Raw genomic sequence first — 27,239 nt, 5'->3', positions numbered from 1 at the left:
CCGCATCTCTGGATTTTATTTTTATTTTATTTTCTTGTTAGACTTGTGGCAACCCAGTGACCCACAAAGGCGGCGGCATTGCCAGCGGCCCGGTACCGTTAGGCGGCAACATTGTGGCAACATGGCCAGCAACTGAGACCCCAACTGCGAGCCAACTGCAACTGCCGGCGAATAATTCAAACTCTGCTGCGCTTGCATGCTGCACAGCAAAGACTAAAAGCAAAAAAGAATCTAGCAAAATGTAAATTTCTGCCTTGCCTTTCCCTCTCCACAAGCCGCCAACCATAATGCTAATGAAGAAGTCGTCAGGAGATCCCTGCTCCGTCCATCTGGCTGCCTAACGGTGTCTGGGTGCGTCTGCATGGAGATCTACTCTGCTCTGATCTGCTCCATAGACCGTGGCAATTCGATATTGGATAATGGGTATTGCCAAATTGATTTCCCTGCGATCCGTGGCGGCAATCGCTGCCTTTGACTTTGTGTTTGTCTCTGTCTTTGTCTTTGTCGGCAACAGCGCTTCGAATGAACAGCGGGACATCGGTGATATAAATCCCGGACTTGGCCATCAAAAAGAGCCGAGTCGAGCTCTTTAAACTGAAACTAATGCGGGCTAGGACCAGCGCTGGCCAGCTTCTAGGTCTGAAATGTTGTGTAGAAATGTGACTAGCACTAACATAAATATTTAATAGCATAGTCTTACTGTCATTTAAAGAATTTATTAGTGGGAATTATTTCGATTTATTTATATGGCACTTTTTGATAACATAATTACAATAATAAAATTCTTTTTAGGTTTTCATTACATTATACAGCGTACTACTATTGCCCAGGCTAAAGGAGGATACCTTTTCGCATCTCTGGCAAGGACTTGGTGTCTTCTTTCGACTGATCGTTTCCAATTGATTGTATTGATCGCTTCCCCAGCCAGTCCCCCACTCTATTACCCTTTCATCTTTGGGCCAGGCTCTGAGCATCGTCAGCCGCAGTGGCAACAAAGTTCAATCGCGATAAGATACAAAGTCAGCGGAATGAAACGACTTTCCGAGGTATTTTTCTTTTGGGTTTCGAATACCCTGCAGGCATAAAAGTATGGCTCAAAAAGGGCATATCAACACTGATCGGGTGAATGTAACAGTTGCCAAATTGAGTGATTGTGTGGCCATTAAGTGATCTCGAATTTGGCTCCAGGAAGAATGCACATAAAATGTCAACTTTGAACTAAGCCGCTTTCGATTGATCGTTAGTACGGAAATACGAGGTAATAAGCTGCAATAATGTATAAACTTCATCATCCGCGTGATCATAAAAATTAACCCAAATTGTGGCGCGCTGCTCCCAAATCCGAGTAGAGATACATTCTAATAGCCTGAAATGTCATAAAATTTGTCTGGATGCTTAGGCAATCCTACGGTCAACAGTCTTAAGATATTTCGCTATGATCTCATCGGCGGGGCAATAGGATATTCTATTGTTTTGTAAGCCGATCAGTATTCAGTTGGAGCAAAAAATCACTTAATTATTTGGATCAATCTCTTCAGCTCGAGTGCGGCAATGCCAGAGCCATGATGTCATTGCATTTGATGGACGTTGTCCGATGCCGGGCAGTCCAAAGCGAATAGCTCGCAGTTGGCTAGAGTATCTTGAAGTCCAGATCTCGTTAAGTATCTTGGGCTATTTCAGTTTGACCGGACCACGAGCAGAGCCACGAACTAAGATTCAAGATTCGAGATTCTATTTCGATTTGGTTCTGGGCCGAGCACTCGAGGCGCGAACTCCAACTTGGCCCCACACACACTCCACCATCTACCAGTAAACATGACTGGATGGCCACATGGCCACATGGCCAGTTGATGATGATGGGCTAGGTTGATGACGGCTGCCAGTGGATGAAATGGCATAAAATTAACGATAGGCCCCGAAGTGCTGCTGTGCCATCCAGCCCAAAGGCATTTATAATTAACCGACAAATTCTAGAGCAATCAATGCCGAAGCGTAGCCCAGAGACAAGTGAAATCTTAAATCTGAAATCTGCAGAAGAATAGCACGAATTAATTAAGTACCAGAAGTGTTTCGCCTTTTGCTGAAAATCTCTCTGATTTCTGATGCGAAATCGAATCGTAAGTGGCACAGCGTGTGCAACTGCGTTGAAGCTCTTTATTTTCCTTTCCTTTCTATTAATTGTATTTAATTTCTCTTCTCCAGCAGCAATTGGAACTCGCATCCAACTTATCAGAGCCATGCGTGTGACCTGTTAATTATGGTTGAGTAAAAACGGTCAACGAATCTCCGTCCATGTCCAACTCAATAGGAACTTGGGGAAAAGCCGGCTGACACGCAAAACAGTCTCAACTGGCTTATCGAGATTGCGGTATTCCGTAACCACCATCGAGCAGCTGACGAGTTCTCAAGCGATTAACTTTGCCGAATTTCTGAAAGCCAGCTGCTTGAGTTTTCATCTGGAGAATTTGTGTTGAATTTAATTGCGTTTACTTTTCTCAAGAGGCAAGCAATCTAACCATCAGCTGTTACTGGCAAATAATGCTAAAAACTGTTAAATTGAACTATTAAGTTATTTTCGTTTTGAATTCCAAACTAGTATGTGCACCTTAATCGATCAACTTCTGTTTCTGGCTGCTTGCCCAGGGATCCAAGCTGTAAGTATTCAACTAAATAAACTATTAACTGATTAAAATCGAACAGCAAGGAAACCGAAACTAGCAATCAAGCCGCTATTGCCGCAGACTCTGCTAAATTAGTGAACGCCCTCCCATTTAGAGAGTCTGGACCTTTCAATTTCATTTAAAATACGATGGACAAACACAGAGCCCAGCAATTAGGTCTAGACCCGAGGGGAGCTGAGCTGAGACTAGAGCGACCAGCTAGTCATGGACTGGAGCCACTGGGTCCATCAATCAGACCCAAAAGTAATCGCATTGTGGTCGTGGCTATACTTCAGGGATGAGTGCTTAGCTCGTGAGTGGAAGAAGTGCTACCGGTGTTTACTGCAAACTAGGAAGTCATTTCGAGAAACTGATGAATGATCGAAAATAGAAAAAATATAACTGCTTTTAAGTTAAATGTAGAGCAAAGAAATATGTAATTTTTTATTACTCCCCATCATTCATTATTTAATATGAATTATTTAAAGTTTTGTAATGTCAATATATGTAGGTGTGGCAGCTTCTTGAGACCTGTATAAGCCACAGATACCCTGTATTTCCGGACACATACCCACTGATGGGCCACTCCGGGTCACGCTGCCACCATTAGTCTGTAGTACGTAGTCTGTAGCCACTCACCTTGCCGTAGCTGTTCAGCGGTCCGTTTATCCAGCGGTCTGCCTCCAAGCGTCCGCTGAAAAGGGCTCCGGTATTGGGATCGATGCGTTGCCATTCACGCACCTCCCTCTGGAAGGGGGACCGGGAGCCCCCCGCTCCCCCTGCGACCACCGCCGTCGGCTGCAGATGATGATGATGATTGTGATGATGATGGCTCTGACTGTGATTGTTTGTTGTGGCCACTTCCATGTCGAGAAGATGGAGCTGGGGCTACTGTGGTGCGCTTTTAATTTGCACGCTCGATGCGCTCGAGCTGCCTTTTCCGCTTTGTTTTTTTCTTTCACTTGCTGCTTTGCTGGCTGCTCCTCTGGAAATGGGAGGCTGCACTTGGCCAGTGCTTTGTGGTCGTCTTCCTCTGCTTTCTGGTGCTCGCCTATTTCAAATTATTATTTATTGTTATTATGCTACTGTCTAGCTGTTCGTGGCCGCTTCCCAGGCCTCGTTCGCGTTCGCGTTCCGTTCCGTTTTGGCTAAATTAATGGCAACTTTAATTCATTATCATAATAATAATTTTCTAGCTATTCTAGCCCTGCTACTGTGTGCACGTGGCTGCCCCCCTCCTACACCTATAATAATTTCCTCGACTTTTCTTTTGCACGCTTTGCTAACTATTTGCTCTGTGGCTTTCACGGTCTAATTTGAGACTTCTCTGTGTGCCTTTGCTGTATGTTGTGTGCTGAAATGACAAGAACAAAGTAGATAGAATTTCGTCAGTTAATTATGTTGCAAAGTGTGGAGCTACAGGGTATATGGATATATGGTATGTATAAGTGACTTTTTGCTGATCTCTAGCGGAAGCAAAAGTGCTTTGAACCGCCGTCGTGCAGATTTCTAATTAAATTTGCGGCCATCGTCCAGCGACCAACGGATATGAGACGGGTCTATAGACAGTGCTATACTCACAGAGACTGATAGCCGCCAGAGGCTTGGATTCTTTTGAATCCACTCTCTCGCTGTCAGCGGATGTCACAGTCTATTTCCGCCTCAGAGATCCCCCGGTTAATGGCGGACATGTGTGTCCACTTGTTGTTTCTCTTTTTAATTCAATTTATTCTGCCGTTTCGTTATTATTTCAGGTAGTCGGGCGATAAGTCCGCATCCCCAATGCGTGGCTATTTTTTTTTGTTTTGGCGTTGTCGTCATATGTCAGACACATCATTTGTAATTGTCAAAGTTATGCAAGAACTTCATTTATTTTGGGGCACAGTGGTTGGTCATCACGGTAAGGTTAAGGTTCCAAAAAGTTATTAGGGTAAACTAATGATTTCAGTTCGGTAGATGTATGACAAAATTAATGGAGTTTTGGTCATGGAATTCGATTTACTAAATGAACAAGTATATAAACCATTTCCGTTTGGAAAATCGGAAATCAAGTTCGTTGCCTAAGTCTTTCGTTATTTGAAGAACTTGTTCCATATTTTTGAGTTGTACCTTGCATATTTTCTATTTTGTGGCATAATAAATTATATTAAGTTACTTATGTACAATAAATATATTTTTCACTCCCAAAATAACCATGATCACCCCACTGTTTCCCCCATTAAGGCTGTCCAAATAAGTGCCAGTCGGTATTAACACTGAAATGCTTGTGTTTTATAGCTCTGGTAACATAAACAAAAAATAAAGCAAAGAAAAAAGTCAAATTTGGCCCAATCCCCATCGCGAAGCCTCAAGTGGAAAGAAAACCAGCGGATGCAATTGGGTGGACAGCACCCTCCTCCGCCGCCAAAAACACCCACGAAAGGCGAGAGAAAACCAATTTTCCAAATATTTTATGCAGCTTTGGCCGACCGCTAAATAGTAACTGTTACTAAATTTTCCACAGCTCGACTCGCTTGTTGGCTTTCGTTAGCCGAGCTGCTCAGCCATTAACTTCCTCATATGCCCAAAGAGCAGGCGGTGGAAACCCGTTTTCCCCGTTGAACTTGCACTCGTTTTGGTTTTTGGATTTGGATTTGGTTTTGGCGAATGCGTCGCTGAATCTTTTAGCACTTTGGCTAGAAAGAAAAGCTGCTCGAAACTGTGGACGCGCACTCTTTTTGCGTTTATTTTTTGCTTCGGCACGCAGACTTACTCCACATTCACAAATTGGATTCGTATTTCGGACACGTTTTGCCGGTTTTCTTTGGTGACTCTGTGTTCATGCATCCCAGTGTGTGCGCCCTAGTTGATTGTGTTAATTAAAATTTAATTAGGCGTAATTTAGCGTAATTAAGCGATGGCATAAATTTAATGACATGGAACTGGGCGCTGGGGCGTAAGCATGGCCAATTTATTAGTGTTATCCTATCGCTGATTTATATTTTTTTGGCGCTGTCCATATGTGCATGAGGCAAGTCCCAAGTTCGTTTCCTAAGTCTTTCGTTTGGTTTAAACAAATTTTTTCTAAAAATCTATAGCTTTCAGCTTTATTCAATCAGTTAAGATTCTAGCCATTGGAAGCAATAACCACAGATGTACAATTTTCAACTTGAGTTGTTCACGTCCACTTGGCGACTACAGGCACAATACCATCAATGATGTGACGACGAAGGTCAGCGTAATTATTACTATTGTATTTTTTACAGTTTTGCTGTCACCCAACCGCAGTAAGGAAATACTGAAAATGCTTTGGCCGTTCACAACGGTTATTTCCGTTGCAATACTTGGCCAAAACGAAAGTCATTTGCTTGAGGTTTCTGCGGTTGATTTCGTATTGGGTTCCAGTTATTTCAATATCAATTTGATGCGTAATTCGCCAGAAATTCGTTTGCTTTATTGTTGTTTCTTCATGGGTTAAGTGTCCCTATGTAGGTTAATCCCTCATTTTTGGTTTTGCCTTACATTTTTTCCCCACCCACTCGCAATTTGTTTAAAAATAGTTTGAAATGAGTGGGCTGAGAAAAAAACAATAGGTCCATGTTTATTAATAAACACAAAAAACAGACAGCAGTGATGTGAGGGTGTTTAATTGGCATTGAAAGTGCGTGATAGGAAAAATATTTGTGTTACAAAATTTTGGCGAGAAACTGGAAAGGTAATTCACACTTTTCAGTATTTGCAACGCGTGCGCAGTCCACGAAAATCGTGCAACAATTGACCGATATGCAAATCGTTCTTTTTCTTTCAGACAGCTGAAAATTTGCATAATTGGCTCGCATTCGCGTGTTTTTCGTGTGTTCTAATTTGAATTTGATTTGTGCGACACAAAAACAGAAGCCGCACGCTCCACAAGACTTGGACAACAAGTGTGAACAGAAAAGCTGGCACAGCAATAAATTGTGAGTTTTATTTTTACAAAGGCTGTCTTGCAAAATACCCCAAACAGCTGCAGAGTAAAAATTGCGATTTATTTCATTTACGTGGAAGACAACTATTTGAAACATGTGTTAAAAGTGAAGTTCTCCGCAGCCAGTTATTTAATCTGATCAATCATTTCAAGTTCTCGCTGTCTTTTTTCAATTAATTGTTTCCCCTGTTCTGATCTTGGCATACACAAGTTTTCCCAAATCTCACCCGCTCATAATTATTTATTTCTTATTTATCTCGTTCGCCTTTCAACAGTAATCTTTAACCTCATGATTTCTGTGTCTCAATCAACTTTTAATGCTTGGCTTCGTTTTTGAAGAAAGGCAATTTTTTTCGCGTTGCTACAATTCAATTATCAGAATATAAAAACTTTTTGATCGCCGCCACAATTGAACAGCAACGCCTCTATGTGTCTATTGATATATCTAGCCATAAATATATCTATCTACATATGAAAAAACCACAATGGAGGCAAGCTTCCGTCTTTTATTGCCTGGGCTGGGTTTTTAATACACTATGACTGAATGGGTTTTGCGAGGCTTGGAAAATAATTTATATTTAATATTTTTTTCAGATTAGCTTACTTGAAACTGAACTCGCATAGGGGCAGACTTCGTTTAGCCGTCATTATTAGTCACACGCAAAATAATCTTTGAGTCTTTGTTTGACTTCCGTATGAGACATGCGGTGCCATAGACAAATGCGCAAATCAGTTAATTATATAGAAGTTGGAATATTGTAACGATGCCCGCCAATTAGCAGCACCCGCACTGGATTCAACCGTAAAAGGTATCAGTGTGTTCTCCCATTTTCATTTAATTAGGCAAATGAGTTGTAATCGTGTTGACATTTGTGAAAACTAGATACCTATGATTTGCCATTGGTTTTCGCAGTAAATGGTTCCTTGGAGCATTTCACTCGTATTACACAATTACATAACTTGGGCCCGCCAGAGTGCCAAAAGCAGAGACAGGTTCCAGCCCCTATGCCATTCACACTCTGCCCACGAAACAGGTAATTGTGGTCGTTGTTTTTCCCGCTGTCGTGTCTCAAATGTACAGACATATCATAGATATAAGTATAATGATATATCTACTTGTTCCGTCCAATGAAAATTGTAATTTTACGATTTCCTGCTGACGCCCACAAGCAGCCCGTGCGATCAATTTTCCGCTACCTGCACCACGAGCACCACACATAACACAGTGCGTATGCGTAATATGCAAACGCTGCGTATGCGTAATGTGCAATTTTATATCCAACTTGTGTAACAAGTCTCCGCTGAAGCAAAAGCTGAAAGCTAATTTTTCGAAAGTTTTCAACCATCTTCAATATTTACGACGCTCTATAAAGTACGAAAATTATACATTTTTTAGGTGTTAATCAATCTTATACAGTTAGCTTTAACACTTGCACTTGTCTTTGGCTTGAAACCAAATATTGGAGTTTTAAATTAGCGAGCATAGACTGAATCAACAGTAAACATTAAGCAGTGCTATGTCTGCTTAAATAAACAAAACTGTTTACATTGAGAAATTGAATCATAAATATACCATATAGACTTATATGAATGAAATAGTAAGTAGTTTTTGTTCCTTTTTCCGTTAACTTCGAATCAGTCTTTACTTATTTTATTCAAATATTTGGTGAGTCACTGAACAGACATTAGTATTTCCAAGTTAACAATAACATATTGCAGAGCTGTCTTGGCGAACTAGAGTTAAGTTCGTCACATAAATACCATTCAGCGGAGCAAACAAATTGAGTTGCATGCCACGGCGCCTGCGATTGTCAGGCCACATTTACAAAAAAAAAACCGCCCTCACAGCGGTTTACACCGAAAGTGAAACGGACCAATAAATAAAGCCAACATCCAGGCTTTATCGGAGTTAAGAGATCAGGCCGCAAAATGTGAGTTTGTGGCCCAGCTTCGCCCTTCTTTTTTTCCGGGCTCCCACATGCATTTCGGACTTCCATGTGACAAAATAAATGAGCCGTTTGGCAATGCGAACAGACAGAGCGAAAAGAAAAAGCGAATCAAAATCAGGAACTGCATATTAAATGAAGCGTAACGGGTGAAAAACGGCCAGGGGTTACCGCACATCGGTTGCATGATGGGTTGGGGATTTCAGTGGAAAGGGTCGCTGCAGGGCCCAAAGTTAATTACAAGTGACGCCTACCAGGGAACCGAGCTGAGGTGAACCAGCTGGGTGGCCCACAAACTCCTCGACTGGCGACTTGCTTTTGGACTGAGTTGGTTAAGTGAAATATGAGCTGTAAGCATATAGTTTTGCGAATTTTTCATGGTTTCCTTTTTGTCAGCTGCTGAAACATAATTTCATCATTGTTTAACACTTTTACTTTTTGGCAAGGTAACGCGGGCAGTAAGAAATTATAATTTACATAATAATTTGGCGCTATTTGCTGATTGATTTGCGCCGCTTGTCGCTTATTTCTTGTCGCCAGCTAATCTGCAGCCTTGAACACCTCGAACACCTCGAACAAGCTGTGTGCGCGCATTTGTCGCCCCGGTCTTTTGTTTGGCTTTAATTGGTTTCGATTTTGGCAAGAGAAGGTAGAGAAAAACATGCAAAATGTTGCCATAGATACCGCGAAAGAAAGCAACAACAAAAAAAAAAAGAAATAGTGTCCAAATTTGCATATAAAGTTGGGGATGCCACGATAAATGACATGGGCGGTGTGCGAATTTTGTTTGCAGATTAAGATAGATTAGGCTTTCATTTACATAAATGGAGTTAAGTAAGGTGAAAGACTCCTGCCGGCGAGCACCCACGGCTTTTAGAATGTTAATTGACAGCCAGAGATATGCTTTTAAGATTGATTTGGAATTATTTTTGGAACTAGCACATAATATTTTATACACCAGGTCCGGGACCATTTATATGAACTGGCTGGAATTTTCATATTGTGAGTTGCAGATCTAATGAAATACAGCTAAGCAAGTGCAGTTTTAAGGGAATTTAAGTAATGATAATTGTAATACTGAAGAATAAAATATTTGATGAATGGTTTGATTTGTATCATTTTTGCAAGTATATATGCCTTTAAGATCGTACTTGACTTACTTGAGATAAAATAACTACGTTCAACAAGTTTTAACTAGTCCAACATCACTTGCCCAAAAACAGAACTTTCATTCTTCAAATCGTCGACACCAATCGTGTCTTTCAATGTCATTACAGAAAATTATACACCCAAGTACATCTAAAGTACCCACTGCACAGTGAAATACCGAAAAGCAAACGACTTTCACCCAGCAGCTGGCGGCTGCTACCAGATACCATTTGCTACCGCTGCTGTGAGAAATCTCTGACATTTCTCCCGATTTCAGTTCACTTTATTTTGCACCATTTTATGACACATTCTTCGTGTCGCTTTTCTGTCAATTGTGCTTCACAAACAACGGGTACAATGGGCGCCGTGGCTTGAACAGAAAGCAAAAGCGAGCAGTACTTCGGCAGTAGAATGGCAGTAGTCTTCTGACCGTAATTATATGCACGATAAAGAGTGAAATAAAATAACTTGATACCCATTTAAGTGCCAGCGAGAAGAAAGTCAGAAGTGAAGTGATTTGTCAGGCGTGACAAAGGCAGTACAAGAAAACCAGGTAATAGCACAATATTGGAGTGTTCTTTGGGAGCTCGGGTCTCGTTAACAATGGAGGGGGAAAGTGCCTCTATTCTACGGTGAGTATTCCTCATTTTGCGCGACTAATTTCATGCAACAGAAGCAGTTTATGGCCTATTAGATATGCAAATTGAACACGATTCGCAATCAGCCTTATCACATAAATTATTTAACAAGTTGCCGTTGTCGCTGTTGTTGTTGGTGTTGTTGTGGCTTATGCCCAACTAAGCTTAGCTTAGCTTAGCTTTGGATGTTTTTGTTTGCTTTGTCATTGCCATATATGATTATGGTTGTACAACAACCTATCTTATCGCCCGAACCTTTCCTGATACTTGCCGCGAGTATTTTCAGTACTTGATGGCATGAGTACGTCATTGAACTTGACTTTGAAGGCGTTCCACTTTATAATACCATGTTTAGCTCTAGATCTTCACCAGAGCCAGCAATCCCGCCTCCTTCTGCCACACTCGGTGTCAGTTGGAAACGCATTCGGATTTGGATTCCGACTCGGAGTCACATCTGTTGGCCAGAGGAAACCAGTTTTCTAAGCGTCTGCCGCTGCCCCGATGGTCACTCATAGTCGGTACGGTACGGTACGGTCCGCTCGGTCGGTTGGAAATTAAAGTTAATTTTTGCTTTGCTTTTTACTTTTTTTTTTACTGATCATCGGGCAATGTGGGGGCGTCATCAGACAGAAAGAACTGGGGGCAAAAGTTGGCTGCCGTCTCATGGCTGCGCGGCTCGCATCAATATGCTAATTAAAACTGGAAACTGGAAATCATCCACGGACAGAGACAAATAAAATGTGATTTTTTCTGACTTTTCGTTTTGTCATGAAATTTCCCCTTTAGCCCCATCGGAGGTCTGTTCCCATTGAGTCACAGTAATATCGTTCTTTATTTTTGGTTTACAACTTGCATGCGCCCATTTCGACAAGTTCGTCGCTTGAGTCTTTTGTTTTTTTTTTTTGGTTTTCACTTACTCATTCAAGAACGGCGAGGAAAAATGGCAGTTAATAAAGCGGAATGACTTGTTAAAACAAAAATTATGAATTGCCGTTAGCATTTTGGGTGAAATTACACAACTTAACGGTTAATTTCGTATTTTTTTGCGTAATTTGCGTTTTGTTTGTCCGAACAAAACGAAATAACGACCGCAAAGGGCAACTCTGCGGCATTTGTTGCACTTAATGAAAGAGAAAAACTCAAAACGACTGAAAAAACCAAAAAACCGAAATAACTGAAAAACAGACGGGGCCAAAATAAAAGACAAAACGGTCGAGCAATCCGTCAGACTGACAGGCTTTTGACAGCTGAAATGCTTTTGAGGGAATTTCGCTCCGCTCTTTGTTCATTCTTTGTTTCGGTCAAAAAAAAACAAAATTTAATTTTCATTATTTATTTATTTTGCTTTTCGGTTTTGTCGTTTCACAGTTGCATGCGGAAATAATTCAGATAATCGATGACAGCTTCATTTTTACGTTGCTTGACTGCCGAGTAAGTGGGTTTTCAAAGAAATGTAATACTCTGTGTTCTCGTTTATTTAGCTGGAGAACCAACTTCAAAGAAACCGTTCTGCGCTTTATGGAGATTGCATATTTGCAGGTGCATTAAGGCTTTTATTGCCGTCACATCCTTTACTGTTTATAAAGATGTATCTACATTATTATATTATTATTCTTAATAATTTCCTGTGTGTTGCTGATCTTATTTGATCATCAAGACGGTTTAATTTCCAGCTCCTATTACAATATTTCTTCTTTCTTTTGGCTAATTTCCATACTGATTGTCCGTCACACGGTTTGCGACTTTATCCATTTTTTTTGCGGATTTCGCCGTTAAGTCACGAATCGTTGACCCGTAGAACTTGTTTGGCTAGGCTTGCCATCAGTTGGCCAGATCTCCGATTGAGAAAGGTTAGGTTAGGTTGAGCAGAGTCGGGAATGGAACTCTGATGGATGTCAGTCAATGAACGAGAGCTAAAGATCAGATTTCCGAGAGTTCTATCATAATCCCGTTGCGTGGGCGATGACAAATTTTTTCGGGCCACACGTGCCCGTGCAAAAAGATCAAACGAATTGTGGCTGTTGGGTTTGCCGGCATGTTGCGTCATTATTCCGTGGATTATTCCGCATGGGTCGCCACACACGCGGGCCATAAAACTGCAGTTTATGGGATTGTGAATGGAGGAAACCATATCAAGGAACCGAACTGGTAGTTAAAATGGCCAAAAACTAGCCTGACACTGCCACTGCACGTCTTTAAGATCCGAATCGCATTTGGCGGATGGACCTAAAAGTGCACGGAACATGGCAGAATCTCCTTTTTTATAGAAACTCTAGTTCTTCGACCTTTTGGGACCAATACAATACGAGCTGGCAGCAACGCAATGCACATACCAAATAGATTGTGATTCAGCCGTTTGATTAGCACTGACACTTTTCCCATAAATAACCAGGTAAAACATGTGCCCCCAAAGGCAGCCAAAGAACTGTAGACTCGAATGCGCCCCTGACACGCAAAAGTACTTAACAATGACCAAAGTGTACTTAAAAGGCTTAAAATGGTCAATACTGCAAGTACGTGGTACGTACAAGCGACAAACTTGAAATGGCAGCGAAACAGACAGCAGCTGGACTGGCTGGCTAACAAGCTCTGATGCCTTTTGGCCAAAAGACAAAAGGATGCCTCGTCGAACTGACTGTGCAGAATGGCAATAGCAACAGCAACAGCACCAGCGACAGCAGCAGGAAATAAGCTGCAGCTCCTTTTAAAGCTAACCAAGGCCTTAAACAAACAGCCATTGGCACACGGCTCTCCTCCGCCAGAATCGCGGCCAGCAGAACCCGAGGAAGGGGTCTTGGTCAGAGCATCCTAAGTGCTGCAGCTTGTTAGGGCCAAAACTCCCCGGTTTCGGCCATCTCTGTCTCGCTGTGTGAGAAATCATTTCAAGGTGTCTTTTGATTGCCGTGCTATGGCAGTTGCTAACGGGGTATATCAATTGGAAACGAAGAATAGGTTTTTAACTTCTCAATAATTAAGTCAAATTAATATATAATGAATAAAGCACAGAAATCATATATATATTTCATGTATTAGAACTCCCTTCTGATCCCGAATATTCCAGTTATTTTATTTATTTCTATATATACCCCTCGATATGTACAGGGCATCAATGCCGCCTAACCTTCCCCTTAAATCATTTCTTTCTTGTTGTTATTACCTTTGCGGCTGCTGCGTCGTTTGTTCCTTTTGTGGCTGTCTTTAAAAATAGTTTATCGCCCGATCGCGCATTTATTTCGTTTGTCTCTGTCGAAGTGTTGGCCCCCCATCCACCCCCCTTGCACCCCCTTAAGACGCCAAAAGTTAGGGCTGTCAAGATAGCAAAAAGGAAATCAATGCAGCAGCTTGTTTGGCCGGGGCTCTAAGGGCTCTTACCACCTCTGGCCGCCGTTTTCCCCCCTCCAAGTGTCCGTCGCTGTGTAAGTTACATGATAAATGCAACAGCTGTGCCACCAACAACAGCGGTAGTGCCACAAAGTGTCCAAGAAACAGGAAATGAAATCTGGGCCCTCCACCATTCGAGATCTTTTGTGCTGCGCTTTTTGGCCGCAGCCAAAGGAAAAACAAACTGAAGGCGGAAAAATATTCTAAATTGCTGATCAACACGCCGCCATTTGCTGGCCCGATCGACTAACTTTCAAACTGAATATAATGAGGTGGTTTGTGCAATGGCCATAAGCGCAAATGCAAAATGCAAATCTGGCCGGAGGATGACTTGTATTTTTGCTAAGTAGTTATGGCCAGCAATCAGTGGTGGAAGTTGCACAATTGAGGACGATTTTCTTAGTACTCATAGGTTTCAATTTGGTTGAGACTTAAAATTCAAAAATGAATCTATTCCTTCAACCAGCAGTCTCAAGAAAAATAGTAGTATTTCCACCAACCAAAAAAGTAGTTATTGAGACTTTCGCTTCGGTCGATTTATCACCTACGAAGACACTCAATCACACCGCATCACGTCTAAAGCAACATTAGGGGGCAGGCATAAAAGACTTCAATCCAGCCAGAGACCTAATGACTTTCAAAATGTTCACTTTGTGCAGCCGGTGATTTTCAGTGGTGGCTATTTCTTTCAACAATTAAATCATAAAGCGCTAAAATTAATTATGACAAATGGCGAAACGAAAACTTTTCATTTCAAAAGCGAAGCAGAAAAAACACATGGACCGAAATGAGAGCAATAATCAATAATCGATACAAGAGTGAGTAGTTAAGGAAAAGTGAACAGCGAAATGGAAAAGTGAAAGCCACCCAAACGCAGAATGGAGTTGAAAAAGTTTAAGGAAATTATGTCTGATTGTCTCTGAGTGTCGGGCACAGCCGCAAGATACAGGAAAATTTGTATCGAAGTTCCGCATTTTGGTATTGAGTAACACTAAATATAGTACTGCACCCTCAGACAGATAACTCAACCCGCCGGGCCATTGGACTTATTATTACCCGACTAGACAAGCCGTCAATAATGTACAAAGATAGAGAGTTTTATTGAGTATTCCCCCGCTGTACGAAGGCAATTAATTTTCAGGGTCAGAGCGCAGAAAGCAGGCCGAAAATGAAACCTGAAATTGCTTATTTCCTCGCCCAGTTATCGCACCTCGAAAGTCACACAAAGCCATTTCTGTATTTAATTCTAGGTCAGCGACGACCTTCACGTGTGTGCCGACAAAAATTTGCATATCGCCCCATATAAACACGGTTATACAACTCCATCCAATTAGCCCGCATTATTAAATTTCAACTTGAACTTTTCTAACGACCGAAATGTAGACAGAGGAAATTGAGCTATCAAAAAACGCTCAAAACGACGCTACAAAAATGAACTAGAAACGAAAAACTGTTGCAACATTTTTATCTTAGGTTCAAGTTGAAGAGTTTGTATATTTGTGGAGTTGTCAATTTAACAAATGGTTGTAAAACGTTGGTTTAAGAGCTGTTCTCTCTTTGTTTAATAATGCCACAACAAACATAGTGAAGACTTACACAAGTACTTTATTAAAATTTTAATTGTCGAAGGCAGACTAAGAATAAATCATTTTAAATATTTATTTTATGGAACGCGAGTTCTATGCAATTCGTTACTTTGTTTCAATTAGTTGGCTGGCAATAAAGCCCTGAAGCTTGGCAATTATTTACCCACATGCGTTGGCTTCTTTCGAATGGGATTATACATAGGTAATTGTAAAAATTCTACCTGATTAATAGGTAGTGGTTGCAGCTAATTAAAACATTAAAATTTTAATGGTAAAACAATTTAACTGAACAAACACAAACGACTGATGAAGTAAGTTATGTGGGTTAACGGAAAAGCTTCGATTGTCTGTCAAAGTTTTCAATTTAGAAATCGTGTAAAAGTTAATTGCGATTGGCGATCAGAGTTAATTGAAAAAAATTGTTTCTGTCGGCCGTCAGTTTTCTTGCAACGATGACAGAAAGTGTAAGTGGGAAATGCTTGAAAAAATAATGAAAATTGTTGGAAAACAAATATGAATATCTTTATGCCATGGATAGCATTTGCATTGGACCAGCATGTAAAATCGCGATTATCTCTTACACATTGTACAACCATTTTCATTGCCATATCTTAAGCATTTTGCAAGCCAATCAACTCAAGAGCGTGAAAAGTATTCACAAAATATTTGGGAAAAAACGTTCAAGATGAAAAAATAGGCAATAATACGAAATATAATTGCTTGACTTCATCGGATAAGCAACGACGCACAAATTAAAACCATGAAACACAAGTCAGAAAATGCTATAAGACGCCAGAAATGAAATAACAACATCAACTAAAACTAAGACAACAAAAAATGTTACAAATTTTCTATCTGTTTTGTAGTGCTTGGCGCTGCTGAGATTGCGCAGTCAAAGACCTTCATGCTCGTAATTGGCAGCCCCACATTAAGTCCATACCCGAAAATCCCCTAAAAACCGAAGAAAAAAGGCACAAGGCGAGAGTCCAAAGGTGACGTCCCTCTGAACACGAGAATATCGTGAACATAATTTATGCAGGCAACTCAAACTAAATAAGCAAAAAGCCAGGCATGGGACAGGAGCCCACACAGGTCTGAACCGAACTGAACCCAAACTGAACTAATGGAAGTTAATATGGCTTCCCTGCACCCATGTGATGGCTCCAATGAGTTAACCCCTGATCAGGGAAAATATGCTCCACAAAATATGGCAAAATCTCAGACAAGACAATGGCCAGAGTTTGATGTCCGCGAAATGGTAACCAATGGGTTATTTTTGGCATGGGGTATTCTGTTTCTGGTAAATGGTGCTTATATTAAAATGTACAGTAAAACTATAAGATGTTTGAAATTTTTTAAGAAGCTAAATAGGTTGTCAGCGAAACGATTTGCTAAAACAAGGTATTTAATATTTATTAGCTGTAAGCATTAATTTTTCATAGCGGGGTATCAAACAGTCTTTTGAAAATAGACCCATTTTCATGGATCTCATTTTTTCACCTCGCTTTAGTGTCTCTGTAATTGTTCGCAATTATTACAATTCGCTGGCAGTTTTTGGCTTTGGCTTTGGCTTCGGTTACGGCTCAGCGGGTGGGGTTGGTTGGCCTGGCCAGGCCAACCCCCTGGATCCTCCCGCAAAATCTGGACGGAGCCTGGATTTTCTCCACATTAAGAGTTTTTTGCCTGTCGGCTTGGTGGTTCCGTGGAATGACGTCAATAAAACATTTCGGCTTTTTGTTCGCTGTCATTTGGTTTCTGGTTTTACTATAGTTGAGGTTTGTTGTAGCCTTTTTCATTCCACTATTTTATGACACTCTGCCGCGTAAATAATTGTCATTCGCCATTACTTGGCTTGTCATCAATCCTGAGCGCTGACGACTGCAAAGCAAGCGTTTTTGTGCGACTTTTGGTAAGCGGCTTTGATTTGTTGGTTCAATGACACAAGTTGGGAGACGCGTCTCGGTTGGGGTGCCGATTTGACGGCTCATTTAAATGGTACCAGCAGGATGGGAGGTGGTTTGAAGTGACAGTTGACGATCGCAGACACTTTGATATTTAGACGATTGGCCATGGAAACTTTCACTTAGAGCAGAGTCGCCGAGTTTGGATAAAGAGATTAATTATATGCACTCGCGGCAAAGTAATTTTTTTCCAAGTTTGTGTCCTAAGTCTTTCGTATTGAGATGGCTGCTGTGCCAGTTTGTTGATGGCTTTGTCCAAGCTAAGACATTTTGAGAGGATTTTCAGCTTTTGGGTTGTTGACATCTTTAAATCTACTTAGTATTAATGTACAAAATTTAATTGCTATGGATATAAAAAAATGAATATAAATCCATATATGTACTTTTTCATCAATTATTCATTAAAATTGTTTAAAAGGTATACATGCACTTAATTAATGTTTACTGCCATGATATCAAGAAATCAGATAGTAAATCCCATTTATGATCAGCTTGAAAAGACATCAACAATCACTCAGAGCTACAATAAATTCTAATAAAAGTATACACAGCCCCTCCTGGAACTGTCCGCACTTGATTCCCTATGAAATAACTTTGTGACTCAGTGGTGCATTTGCATTTTATAAATCCAAAAAGTAAAGCCGACACCCACCAAACTCTGAAACTCTGTCCATTATGCATATCGAATGAAGCCATTAAACGTTTAATTGCCAGCCATTGGCCAATGCCGAAGTTAGATATGCATGCATCTATTTCAGACTCGTGGAATCTGAACAAATTAGTGGCATTTCCTCATTTGCATTTCATTTATGCAGATGCTGATGCCCGATGCCGATGCCGAACTGAAGACTTTTCGCAATGTCCACGGGACCGCGAACAAAGAGCCTAATTGAAGGTAATTTAAATTGATTAAACACGTCTATAGGCTGGGCCCCACCGTTAACTGTTCGCTGTTCAGTGGATCGTGGTCGCTGTCTGCTTTTGCGGAGGTGTTTGTTTGCTGCAGTTTTTTGGCTGCTCAATGATTTGGCATTGTCTTGGAAAAAAATGAAAAATGAAGCGAAACAATCGATGTCGTGTGGGTCGCTTGCCAGTTGTGATGGGTGGGTTACCCCCACGATGTGTGGGGCTCTACAGTATTTTAAATATAGTAGCATGTTTTGAGGTGTTTATGGTTCAATTATGGCTGGCGATGGTGAAAAATGATAGAACTGGAAAATATCAAACTGAGAAAACAAACCAAAATATTTATCTTTATATATGCAAGCCTGCTGAGCTCATCACAGCCAGCAAGAGACCTTGACACAGGCTTTAATTCCATTTTTCTATGAATCACATTTGAACATCCTGTTCAAACCCGAAAAGATAAATATGTGGATGCGAAATGCAAACGAATTGCAAACGACCTGGCAAAGTTCATTGGAAGCATTAGCTAGAAAATGATTTATAAAGAATTTTATTTATGCCTCAGCCATACAAGGTACAGCTAATAATTATGAAAACTGAATGCTTTGTTTTTATAAATTATGTGTGTTGTTTGATTTTTTCAAAATAACAATAGAAATATATTTCGTTTGAAAAAGTTAAAAATATCATTAATGATTATTGAGAATACAAAGCAAAATTCCACAAAATACGAATTTTGGACCGCATGCACCATTAAGCCTTTTTCGGTCAAAAAGGGTGTGTAAATCAAAGTGTCAGTTGCAATTTCGGCATACCAAATGCGACAATAAACGTGAGGAGCTACACTAATTTGCAATCCATTCGATTGGGAATTGGCTGGATTATTCGTTATATTCTTCTATAAACCATGGATAAATTCAGCTTGATTAAAAAGTCTCTCGCTGTGGTGTTGAAATGGTCTTAATGTCAACTTCGGCTGCCATGAGCAACTCAAGTTCTAACTTTGACATTCAGCTCGACCGATAAAGCGACCAACAGGCGCGTGCCCATAAAAATACATATAAAATACCAAGTAGAGGTAAAGAAATCGAGTATTATCGCAGTTTTTTGACGAAGTAATGCAATATGCCATAAGCTGCGAGTCCCACACCCAGTTTTCCGTTTCAATATCTTTCTGAGGTGACAATTGGGGCCAACACCTTTTGAGCCCCAATGGTAATTTGCACTAATGCACGCCACAAGTTCCTAATGCGACACTTCTAGTTACCCGAAATCACTGGGTATAGCCATAAATATAACTTAGTTTCGGTGCACATAAAATGAACCGTTAGTGTTGAATGTCTTATAATAAATAGATGTGTAAATGAGAGAAAACCAGTCATCTATCCCGATTTGGCTTGAGCGGGATACTGGAATCTGGTGTGTAGATTCTGATGACTAATGGGCAATCTGGGAACTCAGGCCCAGCACCAGAATCATTGAACCCTAATTGTTCAAAAATATATTAGTGATTCATGATATATGGATAGGGTGATTTGGTTGGATTTGGGTGATCGCTGATGAGTTGGGTGGAGGTGGTAGCAAGATAAATTGGCAGACTTGGGAGTGAACAAAATATCATGGCAGACCGAATAATTAACTGAGAAAAATAACTTTATAAATCAGACAAAGGAAAGCATAAGAATGTTCTCTTCTATTGTTGGATGCTTTAAAATGGATCAGGGCGAAATGGCTTTGGAAATCATAATTATAACTATGGGAATGGTTTCTAAGCATAAAAGAGAATGTATTTCTTTCTTTTGCAATGTTTCCTAGTTTTGAATAGGAAATAAATTAACAGCAATTCCAAGCAATATGAGCTAGTCAATGACCTCAGCTAAAATATAACTATTTTTATATAGTTTATTTGTTTTAATTTATCATCGAACTCAATCAAGTTATCTCTAATTATTATTAATCTGATATACCATAGAGGTGGATAACTAAATTTTGCTTAATTTTCTGACTGATGTATTGCATCATCGACTATAGTTATTTTCTCATTAGTTGTTTGATTTTCTGGCAGCAATTTATCATAGGTACTAACTCCTCTCACCGAATTTCTGAAAATATACATGTGAGTTTTAATGCCTAGCAAGTATAGCAAGTCTAGCAAAATATACACGACAATTTATGGCTCTGGGTTCAATTGATATAAATCAAAATGAGACGAATTGCACGTACCTGTCCGTTTGATATCTCTTTACAGCCTGAGGTCCACTGAAGGCGTTTTAGCTTATATTTTATTTGGCTTTATTTCATTATATTCTGGTCCGATGCAAACAGCAACAGCAACAACAAATGCACTGGCGATTGGCATCAATGTCGCTTGGCCGCTTTTTTCCTTTTTTCTCCGTGCTCCGTTGATTGTATTCACCAATACTCACGTACGCACAGGCACACAAACACACACAGATAAAGGCACACAGACAGGGGGCTCAATGAATCAATGGCAAATCGACTTAATAAAAAAACGCGTGGTATACGCGATTTTTTGTACTTATTTTTAATAATTTTTGTTAGCTCTCGGTGAGTACGAAAAACGCGTAGTCAGCCAGGCATTGGACAAAAATTATTGAAAACGTTTGCTTTCTGGCAAAAAAGTTTCAATGATCAGTGGGCGATTGTCTGAGTGCAACAGCTGTTGGCTTTCAGGGGAATAATAGGGTAACCGGAGGCTTCTAATCTCGATGCACCTGACGGAGCATCTGAAAAGAAAAGTCGAGTAGCCACAACCTTTTCCTTTCCCTTTCTCGGACTTTTCCTTTTCTCAGTCTCTGGTCTCTGATCTTTCACTTTCTTTGCAATTGTTTTTCGGGACTCCGGGCTGCTCAGTCTTTGAGACGAACTTTGTGATCTCGGGGTCTTGAATTTGCCCGTTTTGCATTTCACACTCAACGCTTGGCTACACTCGAAGTCACAACATTCAAGCACTGTTTAATGTTTACTCGTGTTTTGTTTCTAGATTATTTGTATACTTTTGTTTTCGGCACAGAAAAGTGTGTGCGTGTGTGTGTGTGTTTATACAGTGTCTGCGCTGGCACACACAGCTATATACACATTAATATTTGCTTTATAACGAACTCGTTTTGAGGCTTCGAAGCTTCGCAGAAACCGAACCGACTGTCTCGCACGCCAACGCTGTACTAAAAGAGTTTCGCGCTCGCACCGCGCATTAAATAGCCGACTCACCTACCGACCGTACCAATCCGACAATCTGGCTATAAGTTTTTCGACTTGGCCAGGTCCGCACTCCGGAGGAGACTGGGCCTCTCGATGATGTCAGCCCCGTTGGGAGCGGCTCTCTGCTGGAAAGAGATCTCCTAGGAGAACCTAAAGAGAACCTGGTCGAAAAAGTTCAAAACTTAGAGCCTCTCTTTGGCTTAGTTCCACTTTTTTTGCAGGGGGATAAGTGTATTTATTATGGCTTACAATAACCATACCTACACACTCTGCCTAACGCATTGTGGCAAATGGTGATTTATGGCTCCATCTCAAAAAGGAGCTGAACAATAAAAGTTAATAACAATTGAAATGATTTCTATAAGTTAAACGCTGGCCAATGATATCATATCTTATCGCCACTGCACCTTCTGTTGTCAACTTGTCTAAAGGAAACCTTGAAAAAACCAAGTGCTTGTAATGCAAATGTTGTGTTAAATTATTCTTTATGATTTAAGACTCTTTGCAAGCTTCGACAACCCTACTCAGCGCTCTCTTACCAACTCGCTCTTTTCAGCCGGCTTTTGCTTGTCAGACAACCGGCGTTTTTAACGTAACGTAGAGGCAGCCTACGTTGCGTTACGTTACGTAGCGAGTGTGCCATTGAACCAGTCTTTATGGCTCTTGCACCGAAATTGGACTTTATTATAAATATTTTTACGATGCTTGTGACTCGGGCTAATTAAACATTTGTTGTTCTCAGCCTTAAGGTGTCATTGGGTCCGACTGGGTGAGCAAATGAAGCCATTAATTGGAACAGCACACTTTCGATATGCGAACGCAGCTCAATGCTGAACGTGGGATGAGCCCAATGCAGTCTAGACTGATTACTACCCTACCTACAGCACTCATGCAACACGCACCAGCCGGTTGTTAATCACGATCTGCTTGGAAATCGAAGATCAGGGGGGTTTCAGACTATATGTATGTACATACAGATATACATTTGCTTACATATGCATGTCAAGTTCAGACGCAAGTAAGGTCTCGCCACGCACTGGGGCATGAAGATCGAATGCTCGGCTCGGAGATCGGTTCTCCTACGTTTGGAAAACCCTTCAGTGCTTCAGTGGGTGGCCATATATACGTTGGTCGTAAAACCCAGTTGGATTGGCTACCGCTGGCAGCGGTTTGGGGTTTTAGCCATGGCTTTCGCTACACGCGCCACTTGACCCTTTCGGGGTCGCTTGGTTCAAAAACGTGTCTCTGGCTGCCGCATTCGCATTCGCAATGCAATTGAAATTGGATTTGGTTTTGGACTTGGAGTTGCACTCACTCCGAGTTACTTGGAGTTGCTGGTAGCCTGGCCAACTGGTGTCACGCCGTTCTCCTCCTCCGCCTCTTTCTGGAACAAATTTTTGTACAAATCGCATTTGAAAGTTATGGCACGAGTTGTGAGCTGTCGTCGCTGGGTCTACAAATTGCATTTGGAAGTGTTATTTTTGCCTATGTTTGTAAGAGTCTCGGTGTTCCATTTGCGGCCCTCAATCATTTCTTTACATAGGAACTACACTAGTAAATTGTAGCTGCTGAATAAGGGAAAAGTGTTACCTGGCGAAATAAAAGATAACCATTTTGGCTAAGGCATATTATTAAATCTGGCCAAAGTGGGAAACAATTATGTTTTATTTCCCACTAATATGCCGTTTATTTTTTAATACAAGTTAAAATGTCAATGACTTCTCAACTAAAATGTCAAAGCTTTACACATTAATGAATCCACTAATGGGCAGCAAATGGGCGTAACCGATAGTATCACTCCATCATTGGGTCCACCACGTGCCACACGCATACATATTTTTCAAAAAATACACAAAAATAAACATAATAAAACAAAACGCAAAAAACCTCAAAAAAGGTAAGCAAGTAATTTTTGTGTGTTCACCTGGGTGCTTCCTCAAACAAATTGTTGTACGTGTTTTGACAATCTTCCTGATTTTGAGCAGACACTGCATGCCTGACTAATTGCTAAACACAAAGCCGAAAAAAGACCAAAACAAGTGACCAAACCTGTGGGAAATTAAATGTTTTAATACACTCTAAGCTCAGGCCAATATAGTAGTCTTTACTTCTCACTACTATTTGATTAGTAATGCTCTTTAATTTGATAATTAAAGCGTGCGACAAAGATTTATTTACAGATTGCACACCAGAAGCCTTAATTCTTTTGTGAATTCTTAAAATATATTCTATACTTGGTAGTCTTGGTTTAATAGTATGTTATGATATATACATATAAATAATGTATCGTCGCTGTGTAATAAATATTATTTCTGGGCCAAATGAGCTTACAAATATTTTTAGATTTTAACAAATTATTTCTGCAGAAACCCTAATGATTGAATGATTTCTTGTGCCAAATATGAAATCAAAGTACCCAAAAAAAGGGTATGAATACACAGAAGATGTTTAATTAGCCGCAAAGCATGAAGTTGATGTTTTTGCTGAATATTTGAATTTTTTCAGTTGGTTTTGGAGACACGCCCTGATAATGGGCAAAGGTTCACATGTTCACGTTTGCCAGAGGCTTCCGGTGCCGCCACTCAAACAGGTGAGCCAACTGACTTGGTAAAATAAGTTTTAGGAAGCGCATGGCAATTTATTAATTGCAGTTTTTAATCAAGTTATAAATTTGCTTGAAGGTACGGGTCACTCTTATATTTTTCTGGGAATTATGCATCTTATTCACTTAACTATGGACATTGTATTGCAAAAGTAAAAGCAATTGAAACTCATCTTAGTCGTACAAGTGTTTCTTGTCTGGTGCGAACTTATGTTTGATTTACGCCTCAATTTGCATTTGCCGAAGCTACGTGCCCTTTTTGTCAAAAACCAAATCATAAAAAAAGGAATCGGGTATTTATGAGACATTTATGGTGGGAATATGCTTTGAATATTTAATTGGAGCTCGTCTTTGGCCACGCGCTAGACTTGGCCGCATTTTGGGAGTGTGGGCTGATAGACAAGTTGATACGATAAAAGTGGTTACAATGCAGGATCATTGTTTCAGCGGTATTAAAAAAAGTTATGATAGATTCATGGCTGATTGAGTTTCAAGCAAAACTTGCAATCCATAGTAACACTCTAAGCAGCCAACTCTTTTTTCGCACCACAAATTGAGTCATATTGTGCTATGTTTTTGCCAAAGCCTATTTGCCAAAAAGTTCGGTTTCGGTTTCGCTTAGTTCACTTGGTTCGGCTCACGATTAGCCCCCGTAAACTTTGACCCCGGCTAATCATTGTTCATCTCCGTACCTGATGTGTGTGGCATGCCCCAAAAAGCCTTCATACAAGCTACGTTGGCTGGCTGGCAACCGAGTTGGTTGGCCAAACTAGACGCTGCAGCTCACATGCTCTATGAGTAAATACTTAGTCGCATACATAACACTTTGCTGACCCAATTCAAGAGTCGAGAGTGTGCTTGGGCTCTGAACCTTTTAAAGAGCTATTACATGTTGCAGCCAAAAGATTAAACGGGCTCCCAAAAGCGGCCTGCCATCAGAAACAGAAACAGAAACAACAGCGAATGCCAGAGTTAAGCCGGCAAAAAATTATTGCGTTGTCTCTGACTTGGCTGACTGACAAGACAGAAGTCGGCTGCAAAAACGCTTTGGAAATTGAAAAAAGAGCCAGCGAAAAGATTATATGAATTTAAGGCGAAAGGAAAAGGTAAACAAATTTTAAGTATAATACTAGAGCGGCATACACCAAACAAGCCCTTACACAATTTCATTTAATTTTAGATTATTAGTAATAATATCTAAGTCCACACTCTGCACTAAATAAGTTCCAAACAAAACAAAGTTATTGGGCATAATCATTATTCCACACACTTCCTTCCTGTCCTTTTTGCTTGGTTCAAGATCATTTGACTTTTCGATGATCACTTAATTAACTTAGATCGTGGATATTTGATATTTCCTACGGCTTCAGCCAAAGATCAGGCGATAAAAATCTTGAGACTATATGGAAAACGGCTTGGAGATGCTGCCAACAAGAAACGTCAAATAGTTTAGGCCATATACAGCTAAACTAATTGGCTTCCTGGCGAACCGAAATGGCAAAGACCACATCTGCCGCTAAATAAACAATTTAATTATAAATAAATAATTAAATAAATGCCCGACACGGACAGCCAATTTACATGGCATGTAAATGTTTTTGTTCTGCTTAGTTCTTGCCAAATTCTATAAATAAAATTCATATAAATCAGTCAGTCGAACGATTTTGGACAAGTTCAAGTTTTTATCGAGAAGCGCAAATGTATATGGAAAACGTACAGTGCGTTTCACTGCTATAAGGCTCTGCCCTTTGAGTTGACATCATTATAAATGAGAAAATGTGTTAACTAGAACTTATAAAATTAGTAAATCTCCTTTTAGTTTTTAATGCAAAGCAGCTGCTTAACAAGTTGTATTTAATATTAGCAGCATTACAGTTTCGTTGGGAACTGCAAGTTTGGCATAGGCTGTCAGTGGATCGATCTGCCTTATATGGCAACTGGACCATGTGGCAAAAGTGAATATCAATTCGAGCTTCAGCCTGTTCAAGTATTTCTATATCGTTTGTTCTCGCTCGTTGGATCGTCGCAGTCTGAGACCCACGCGTGTTAATTACAAATTGTTTGTTGTGCCTGCTGCTGATGTGGTTTTTGCCATTGTGGGCATTATTTTGTAGTAGACTTTTGTGTTTCGAATTTTTTAATTTTATTCTCCTCTTTATAGTTTGAGGCGCGCAACTTGTGTCACATTTAGACGCAGCGTATTTGTCATGTCAGCAATTAATCAATGGAATTTTATAATTTTATGCCAGTTACATGAAAATCACTGGAGGCTGCATGAAAAGTTGTCAATGTGAATAAAATTCGAATTGCGGTCCACATGGTTCACCATATCCATGTGTTTTGAAGACACTATGAATCTTTTCTCGAAATCAAACGCTTAGTTTATATGGCAGTTTTATTATTTCCTTCCCGGGTTGTCGTTACTATTCATTTTTTCATTTGTGGACTAGCTTGGGACTTTCGCAATGTTTCTTCATCTTTAGTGAGTACAGCATGCCATAAAGTCTGCGCCAGTCAGTCGGTTACTCAGTAAGCTGGGCTGTTATTCATTAGGTCTCCGTAAATGGACTGCAAAAAATACTTCAGTTGGTAGATGGTTAAATGCGAATTTCTTGTTTTCCGACCAGCTGAGAAAGCTGGGTGAGCTTGTGTTGTGCCATGATCTAATCAATAAACGATAAAGTACAAGCTTAAATCGATCCTTGTGCTGGGAATAAATCCGATTTTGATTGATATCATTTAAGCTAATTTAAAGTATAGCAATGTAAAACTGGAGATTGCACAGTTACTAGTTCTTTCTGACCCACATTTTGTCATGCCTCAGCCCAGTTTGGGTGGTATTACATAATCCAATTAAGATGTGGGAACAGCGAGCTTAAAGCCATATTATATGTTGCCCACCGAACGGCAGTTGTTCATAATTAAACACTCTGTTAATTGCCGCAGATGAATGAGGTCCAAGTAGGCGTTTCTTCCTCTTTACATAAACACCTTTGATTTGGGGGTTGCCCAATGCGGGTTTTGGGCTCCAAAAATCCACGAGCGTTTACAATTGCGCACTTCATGTGTGCCACGGGTCTTGGAGGCTGATTCACCTACATTAGTTAATTATGCGCCCCATTAAGTGCGAGCCAAAGGGGGGAGTTGCCGGGTCAGGTGTTGGGTAATCCTTCAGTAGACAATTGTCTCTGGAGCGACTTTGTATCTGGCAACTTTACTGCTCGCTCAGGCGGCCCACACCC

At 40.5% G+C, this 27,239-nt stretch overlaps 1 protein-coding gene across 8 annotated transcripts in view; it reads right to left on the bottom strand.

Annotated features, from left to right (window-relative positions):
• Positions 1-21,346, bottom strand: part of LOC122621543 (serine-rich adhesin for platelets) — a 35,891-nt gene extending 14,545 nt beyond the window's left edge. For 6 of the 8 annotated variants that reach the window (XM_043799713.1, XM_043799939.1, XM_043799861.1 and 3 more), the window contains exons 1-2: positions 21,191-21,340; positions 3,300-3,711 (exon numbers count right to left, since the gene is read on the bottom strand). In XM_043799713.1, the coding sequence (XP_043655648.1) occupies positions 3,300-3,527 (228 nt within the window). In that variant the 5' untranslated portion in view covers positions 3,528-3,711; positions 21,191-21,340. Of the gene's footprint in view, positions 1-3,299; positions 3,809-21,190 lie in introns of all 8 variants that reach the window. The other 2 variants (XM_043799636.1, XM_043799557.1) reach the window with 2 other exon arrangements.
• Between the last annotated feature and the right edge of the window lie 5,893 nt (positions 21,347-27,239).

This window comes from Drosophila teissieri, chromosome 2L (genome assembly GCF_016746235.2).
Source record: "Drosophila teissieri strain GT53w chromosome 2L, Prin_Dtei_1.1, whole genome shotgun sequence".
Taxonomy (NCBI): Eukaryota; Metazoa; Arthropoda; class Insecta; order Diptera; family Drosophilidae; genus Drosophila; species Drosophila teissieri.
The sequence above is the reverse complement of the archived record's forward strand: the minus strand, read 5'-3'. Positions and strand labels throughout refer to the sequence as shown.